Source organism: Egretta garzetta, unplaced genomic scaffold, assembly GCF_000687185.1.
Source record: "Egretta garzetta isolate BGI_Z169 unplaced genomic scaffold, ASM68718v1 scaffold228, whole genome shotgun sequence".
Taxonomy (NCBI): Eukaryota; Metazoa; Chordata; class Aves; order Pelecaniformes; family Ardeidae; genus Egretta; species Egretta garzetta.
Window position 1 is genome coordinate 4,783,751 of NW_009260758.1, and position 8,506 is coordinate 4,792,256.

The 8,506-nt window shown below is 37.2% G+C and overlaps 1 protein-coding gene across 1 annotated transcript in view; it reads left to right on the plus strand.

Annotated features, from left to right (window-relative positions):
- TMF1 (TATA element modulatory factor 1) overlaps positions 1-8,506 on the plus strand; it is an 18,532-nt gene that overhangs the window by 6,213 nt on the left and 3,813 nt on the right. The window contains exons 5-16 of the mRNA XM_035901386.1: positions 417-543; positions 1,469-1,574; positions 2,213-2,355; positions 2,915-3,081; positions 3,249-3,405; positions 3,967-4,059; positions 4,668-4,824; positions 5,577-5,769; positions 6,107-6,176; positions 6,260-6,352; positions 7,417-7,527; positions 8,166-8,312. Of these exons, the coding sequence (XP_035757279.1) occupies positions 417-543; positions 1,469-1,574; positions 2,213-2,355; positions 2,915-3,081; positions 3,249-3,405; positions 3,967-4,059; positions 4,668-4,824; positions 5,577-5,769; positions 6,107-6,176; positions 6,260-6,352; positions 7,417-7,527; positions 8,166-8,312 (1,564 nt within the window). The remainder of the gene's footprint in view (positions 1-416; positions 544-1,468; positions 1,575-2,212; positions 2,356-2,914; positions 3,082-3,248; positions 3,406-3,966; positions 4,060-4,667; positions 4,825-5,576; positions 5,770-6,106; positions 6,177-6,259; positions 6,353-7,416; positions 7,528-8,165; positions 8,313-8,506) is intronic.

Sequence of the window (8,506 nt, forward strand, 5' to 3'; positions counted from 1 at the left end):
AAAAAAGAAGAGTTGGATTTACTAGTTTACTGATCAAATACCAAGGTTAAAAATTTACAGATAATATGTGAAGGTATTGTTTAATGACTGAATTGATCTTAACTTAAAACCACACTTAATCATTTGACCTGTATATGATACAGACTATGGTTAGTCAGAAAGAACTTGATTAAGGGGCAAAACATTTAAGGCAAATCAAGCATTTTGTTGTTTTCATGGGTCAATTACTGAATTAATAAGGATCTTTGGTTAATATATCTAATATTGATGCGTGTTTTTGATTTCTGGTTAACGTGTAAAACTAAAAAAAAAAAAAACCAAAACACATTTTAAAAGCATTTAAGACAACCTGTTGCAAACTGCTTTGAATGTCACATAACCGCACAACTGTTCTGAAATGTTAATTTTAAATGTAGTGAAATGTTTAGAATGAAAGAAGAGAGCAGTAGCCTTTCATCTCTTAAAGAGGAGTTTGCCCAGCGAATTGCAGATGCTGAAAAGAAGCTCCAGCTAGCCTGCAAAGAAAGAGATGCTGCTAAAAAGGTAATTTGGCTTTTTAGTGAAACTAATGTTTATTATTTTAGAACACAATTGAATTTCTTGAGGTAAATTCATAAAAATTAAGCTAGGGAAAAGCATGAGACAGACAGGTCCTATCTCATGGTATTAGTAACCAGCACAAGCTCATTCTAGCCTCCTGGACTGCTTGTTATTTCCTTGTGTTGACACATGTATTCTTGCAGCTGTGTTGTGAACCAAGTTAGGGAGCTCATTTAAGTTAAAGTTAGTCTGGTTTGGGGCGGGGGGGGGCAGGTTTAATGTCTGCCTTTCATTTACCTTGTACCCATATATGCATTTGCATTGGTGTGACAGAGAAGAATGGGAATGGCTTCTTTAGAGGATTAACTGGTAGGAAAATTAAGGACTGATGATGGATTGATTTGGAATGAGCGAAGAATTCTGCAGCCACAAAGTTTATGGAGTTTAAATGTTCTTGACCTGGTATCATAGCATTACATTTGTCTAGCTTATTGCTCATCTGCAAAAAGTAAAGTCTGTAACTGGAAAAAAAAAAATACTTTTCACAGTTGTATTGCCACTGTATGTGTCACTGTGTTGGCACAGTAGTAAGTTGAATTAGATAAATTATCTGATACCTGTGTGTGAATATAAGTTTGTTTTCACTATACTGCAAAAGCTTAAAGTATAGAAAGTGAAATGAAAGGAGGAGTTGGAACAAATTGTACAGAGAATTCATGGAGTCTTAATCCATGGAGGTTTTTAAAACTTGGTGGAATAAGGCTCTGAGCAATCTGATTTGATCAGATGATCTCCAGAGTTCCCTTCCAGCCTAAATTGTTGTTGAGAGGGAGGGAAGAAGAAAAAGGTCATCAGTGAAACTTACTGTGCTTTTTTTCCCTAAATATATTTTAATAAATGGTCCTAAGTATTTTATCCTTTTATTTAGGAAGTAAAGACTGTTAAAGAAGAATTAGCTACTAGACTTAATACCAATGAAACTGCTGAATTACTGAAAGAAAAAGAAGAGCAAATCAAAGGATTAATGGAGGAAGGTGAGAATTACAATTTCTTTATAGTAAAAATCTGTAGAGTAATTTGAAATGTACTGCCTTCGTATACAAGCCTTCTTTATGTAGGGAAAAAATACATTTGAAGCATGTTAGATGTTTCTGAACATTTGAACCATTTAGTTAATAGCAAAGAGTGACAGGAGGGATCAGTCAAATACAGATGGCTAGAGGGATGCTTTCTGTAGTATGCATTAAATAAGAGGTGCTGTGAGATAAAACTAGCATGCAGTACAACGCTCTGTGTTCTAGTCAGCAGAAATCTAACTAGGGCATTGTTCAAGGCAGTTCTACAGTGTCTCCCTTACTAGTGTTTAATTTTGGAAGTAAAATACGGTTACTAAATGAACGGGACATTTGGGGTTTTTTTCCAGATATGATGAGCTCATTTGCTTTATTTTCAAAGCCTTTCACTGCCTGTCCTATCTCACTTTGCTTAGTGTAGCAAGGTCGTCTCAGAATAAGGTAGATTTAAAACTTGCATGAAAAAATGTAAGAGTAAGTATTTCGATACATATTTGATTAGTATTTTCATGGGACTGAAGAGCGGGGGGAGGTGTGAATAGAGAGAGTTCACAGAGTAACAGCCCTATGCACTAGCTTTATGCTCATTTTCTTCACAGGAGAAAAGCTTTCTAAACAGCAGCTGCACAATTCCAACATTATTAAGAAATTAAGGGCCAAAGAGAAAGAGAGAGAAAATACTAACACAAAACAGAGCAAAAAGATTAAGGAATTGGAAGAGGAGTTGCAGCATTTAAAACAGGTGAGATATTTGCAATTTTTTTCTTTATTTAAAAGCTTTTTGTATTAGTTTTAGAGTAGCCTTTTGGGGAGGCTCTAGATAGACTGATATTTTTTTCTCTTCTGGGAAACTTCTGTATTTCATATTATTGGGACGCTGACATGTGATTTCTGTGTGTGTTCTCAGAGCAGTTTAAATCTGCGGCCGGGTATCTATCCAGCTGCTTGTTTCCACTTGCACTGCTGGTTATCATGTGGGCTGACCAAATTCAGTACACTAAATATTAGCTGGAAAACCTGTGCCAGCAAAATTTGGGCAGTTTTTTGCTTGGTTAGCGATTGAATCGAGACCTTAACAAGCCGCAGACCTAGTATGAGGAAATATGTGAAACTGTGGTGAAGAAGAGCCCCCCCTCTTGGAAAATGGGGGAGAAAAACCTTTCTCTTGCAGTGTTGTGCTAGATTGGTTTAGTCATTTTGTGTAACTTCACCCTGAATTGGTTGCCACATTTGTCATTGTCCTCAGATGGCGTCCCCATATACTGGGATTAGTCTCATGCTTGTTGTATGCACTCTGCTAGGTGCTTGATGGCAAGGAAGACCTTGAGAAGCAGCATCGAGACAGCATTAAACAACTGAACAGTGTTGTAGAGCGACAAGAAAAGGATCTCGCTAAACTTCAGGCAGAAGCAGAAGACCTTGAAGAACGGAACAGAAGCGTCCAGGCAGCACTTGACAGTGCATACAAGTAAGCAGATATTTGCGTGCCTGTCTTCAACCATACATTCAGTTTCTGCTTCTGTTTCTCGTGCGATGCTTGTGAAATGTTGATTTATAACTAAGTTATTTGAAAAGTCACTGTTGGCATTGTATAAACTAAAAAGCGTTATTTCTCCTCCCTCCTCCTGCCCCCAGGGAACTTGCAGATCTTCATAAAGCTAATGCTACAAAGGACAGTGAGGCACAAGAAGCAGCCCTAAGTCGGGAAATGAAGGCAAAGGAAGAACTTGGGTTAGCTCTGGAGAAGGCCCAGGATGAGGCACGACAGCAACAAGAAGCTCTGGCAATTCAGGTGGGTCTTAAATGCAGAGAATAGAACTTCTACATTGAAAAAGCGAATGTACTGTGGTGGTGTGTGCATCTGGCATAATGAACCAGATGCAATAAGAGGTAGAACTTTTTTTTTTTTTTTTTTTTTAATCTTTAAAAATTTTTTTTTTTTTTAATACTTAGCAAATAACCGATGGATTTCTTTCCTGTGAACTTGTTCAGTCTTTAGTGGTAGTTGGGCTAAGCTTCAAAATTTTACTTTTATTAAAAAATACTTTTAATTTTACTTGTCGAAATAAAGGAACTTTGACAGGCTCTGTGTTAAGTTTGTAGTGCTTTTGCCACGATGCAAAGTTCAAGAAATTTAGCTGGACAAAATTTTTAGTGATAGATAAGTGACTCTAACTATTTGTGTGCATGCAAAACTTTGGTGTTTGACTTGTAAAGAGACATACCCTGTCTAACGGTTCAAAAATTGTATGGGACTGTAGCAATGAATAAGTGATGAATGAATGCATGAATATATAGCTATGAATACTATAACTTTCAGCAAGAGATTAGTGACGATGTCTTGTTTGTTTAGGTGGCAGACCTGAGGCTAGCGCTGCAACGTGCAGAACAGCAGGCAGCAAGAAAGGAAGACTATTTACGCCAGGAAATTGGTGAACTACAACAGGTGCTGTAGCAAATAGATGATGCCAACTTGTATCTGCAAGGAGGGCTTCTAAAAACTGAAAATAGAATGCTAGTATGACATTAATAGCCTGACAAAGAGGCTTTGTTTTCCTGGTTACCTGCAGTATTTGTTCTGTGTAGAACAACAATGAAAATATTAAAGGATTTTTTTTTTTTAATGACATATTGAAAACAATCATAATTTTTGTGATGCCTTTTAAAGGTAATGCTATCCTTTCAGTTTACGACAAAGTATAGCCATTAAGTTTGTAATAGACTTCTACAATTTCTAGCCAGTATGTTCTAAATTACTCTTTACCTGCTTCTTAAGAATATTTGTCTTGTTCTTAAGGTCCAGAAAATAAATTGTTGCCAAAATGTTTCAAGTGGTGTCCAGAGGGCTCTTGAAATGTAAATTTCTGTGCTGTTGCTCTGTCATGTATCTAGCAATGTTAGGCTTCTGTCTTGAAATTTCATGCTTTACTGTGAGTCTGAACATACAAATTTTAGAATGTAAAGCAACTGCTATGTGTTTAGCTGGATTCTGTGTTAATCTTTTAATCCATCGTATCATTTTAAAGCTTAGTTATATTTAATTTGTGATTTCAGAGACTCCAAGAAGCAGAGAGCCGGAACCAAGAACTAAGTCAAAGTGTTACATCTGCTACACGGCCACTTCTCCGGCAGATAGAAAATCTGCAAGCCACGCTGGGAGCACAAACCTCTGCATGGGAAAAACTGGAAAAGAACCTTTCTGACAGACTTGGTAAGATGTCTTTAGCTTTTACTGGGCTGTGAGGCTCTTTATGAAGATACGAGATGGCTGAAGGTAAATGAAAAGGGCTTGACACTTGCCCAAAGTGTAGATGGTTGGTCAGGAGAGATGAGCACAAAATCTCCTTCTGTAAGGACACGGTATGTGGGGTATTCTGCCAAGGTTCTTGGACAGGTAATTCACTGATTCTGTTTAAAACACAGCGTAACATAAGATCTTAAGATGGAGGTGTTAAGGTGTACGTGTTCTTACAGCGTCTAAAGGAAGGGATGGACATTGAGACACTGGAAGTAACACCAACATTTTCAGTTGTCACGCTGGTGCTTAGATTCTGTGTTGTAAGGTTTGAATCATTTACTTATCTACTGCATAGCTAATGAGGCATATATTTGTTGATACAGTAGTAATCTATTATATGAAATGAAAAATGCCTCAAATGTCCAAATGTGGACACAGAGAAATTACTCCTTTTCTGGAGGCAATCTGTAGTTGTATACTGAATTCTGAAAGAGTACGAACTCTCCTTGTTCTGCATTGATTTGTTCCTCTAACTGCTTGGTGGAAAATATTTAATTTCCTTTACAATAGAAACCAGTTCTGGGTTTTTTTTTTTGTAAAAGAAAAATCAGTTTTAATCTAAAAAAAAAAGATCAAATTCCATTTTGATGCTTAAATGATTGGCCCGTATTATAGATGTTTGATCAAAAAAGTTAAACTCCATGCTTTTTTTTACTTAATATTAGGTGAGTCTCAAACTCTTCTAGCAGCAGCTGCTGAGAGAGAACGGGCTGCTACAGAAGAACTTCTTTCTAATAAAATTCAGATGTCTTCTACTGAATCTCAGAATAGTCTTTTAAGGCAAGAAAATACACGCCTTCAGGCTCAGCTAGAAGTGGAGAGAAACAGACTGAAAAAAATGGAAAATGAAAACAGCAGGTGAGTTGCATTTTTGGTTAACAGTGTCTCTTTAAAACTGTAGTGAAATGGAGTAAGCTCTCTTGTACGCAACCGTCTGCAGCGGATCTCTTTGCAAGTTGGAAGACTTGATTCTTTTGAGTGTTGACAATGATGCTGCAAAATGATGACAGCTATTGGTAAAGTTGCCCAGCTTGTTAAGGATATTTTGTTTGGTGCTAAACATTGTCTGAAGTATGTTACTTTCATAATGTTTTAAAGCCTGGAAGATATGTTTGTTTTAAAAGTATATGAATGTAAAGTAAACGCAGAATACTTATTGGTTGACTTTCTCTACCTCTTTCTTTCCTCAATATAGGTATGAGGTTGAACTAGAAGGACTCAAAGATGAGTATGCAAAAACCTTGGAAGATGCAAAGAAAGAAAAGGTATTGCCCGCTTCAACTTTAAGCTGTGTTACCGCTGAAGTCTGAGCTGGCAGGATTTTAACTGCCTGTGTTTGTTTTTGTAGACGCTGCTAGCTACTCAGTTAGAAATGGAGAAGATGAAAGTTGAACAGGAAAGAAAGAAGGCAATTTTCGTGCAAGAAGCAGCAAAGGAGAAGGTACCAAAACCTGACATTTCTATGCAATCTTACTGATACTATCATTATTTTAGTATGTATGTAGAGCCTGAAACCGTTGCAAGCAATAAAGTGGACCTAGAGCAGTACGGTGTATACTGTCAGCCTAGGCATTAGGGGCTTGGCTTTTTCTTTATGTTCATGCCTTTTGTTTCCAGTGAAGTAAGTGCTTGTGCGATGCGATGCTGAAATGAGTCTTGAGTAAAACAGTCTATTTAACCTGAGAAGAGAGAAAATACGGATAATGATTGGTTTCATCTTCTGATTTTTTTTTTTTTTATTGAATGCTCTTGCATTCTTTTTCTTCTGAAGCTGCTTGTTGTCTTTGCTTAGACTTCTAGCATTGCTTCCACTGAATTCCTGTTTTGCGTTTCATGTGACTGTGTGTAATGTACCACATGCTTTCCAGCTTAAGTCACAGAACAGTCCTCAATAGTCAGTAACTTTTGTTACTGCTAATTAGCAGTTGAAACTCAAGTAAAACTGTTTCTGTTACTGGTTTCTTACCATCTCCAGTTCTAAAATCTGAGTGCTTTATCCTTCAGAGGCTAGCGTACTTTCAGATGCTGCCTGTAAAAAGACGTTAGTCTGTTTGGAAGGTGTGTCAGTAAGGTGTTAGCACGTGAGAACTCAGAATTGCATTCCTACACTTTACTTAAAAAAAAAAAAAAGTATTAACATGCATTCTAAAAAGAGACTTTTAGGGTATTCTTCCTGTGACACATTTGGGCATACAAAACTGCCTCTGAATCTCCTTTGGCTACTTGAGAGAGAAATTGTTTCGGTGTAATTTTCAACTTCTGTCTTTCCTGGAAAGTCTGAGGGTGTGAACATAGGCTAGAAGTGTTAGTAGCACAGTAATTCTTGTTGAACTTTGGTATGTTTTAGGGATGGGGGAAGGGAAAGGTTATCTGTCACATTATGTTCTGTAGTTGGTGGTGGAAAAGGGCAGTCTGTTCTGTACAGAATCTGTCTTTCACCATCTTTATCTTAACTGGTGATGTTGTGTGTATGTGTGGTGTTTGTGGGTTGTTTTGTTTTTTAAGGATCGGAAGTCATTCACAGTTGAAACTGTCTCAAGTACTCCAACTATGTCACGCTCTAGTTCCATAAGTGGAGTTGACATGGCAGGTCTTCAGACATCGTTCCTCTCACAGGTATCATATATCAGTTACATTGGCTTTTTTTGACAGACTGCTTTTTTTCCTCTTCAAGGACTTTTATTAATGTGGAAAATGACTCTTCAAGAGTATATTGGCCTTGGATGAGGTAATTCCTATGCAGAAACATCTAAAACCTGCTTACAAGTTGTCTATGATTGTAAAACATCTGTGAAAGCGTGAAACTACCACTTCTGTTGCAGAGTAATAAATACATGTATTGGTTCACATGTCTAACTTCATCTAGAAGAATTGGATAACACTAGTAGGAGTCAAATAAATTGATTTAATTTTACTAGCAATCCTGGCTTAGGGCACAACCCTGCTCCCTAGGGCGTATCATTGACTGTTGCGTTCTGTGAGAAGTCTGCTGCTGTCCTACGGATACAGTTATTGATGTCCAATTTAAATGGCAGTTGTATAGGTGACATGAGAACTTGCTAGTAAGGAGCTATCTCAGATTGTACCTATTCACCTTAAGCTTTTGTTTTAAAAACAAACTTTAAGCATTGAAATGGTTGCTGAGTAACAGTATAATTTTAAATCTTAAATGGAATACTACTTGGGGAGAGGGAGGATTCCAAGGGGTGCACTTTTTTGTCTGATTTTAAGCTTCTCTAACCTTTTGTTTGTAGGATGATCCTCATGATCACTCATTTGGGCCAATAGCTACTAGTGGGAGCAATCTTTATGATGCTATAAGGATGGGAGCAGGTTCAAGTATAATTGAAAACCTTCAATCACAGCTAAAACTAAGAGAAGGGGAGATTTCACATCTACAGGTACTGTAGTTCATCTCCTATAATTAAACACAGCATTTATAAGTGTAAATGCTAATACAGTCAATATTAAATTCAAATTTTATATTCAATATAAAATATATGCAATCAACTTTATATTCAGAAAGCTTGGTCCCTTTCCTCACAGCAGAGTGTGTTTGCTCTTCCCTTTCCATGACAGTTCTATTAACCAGGAC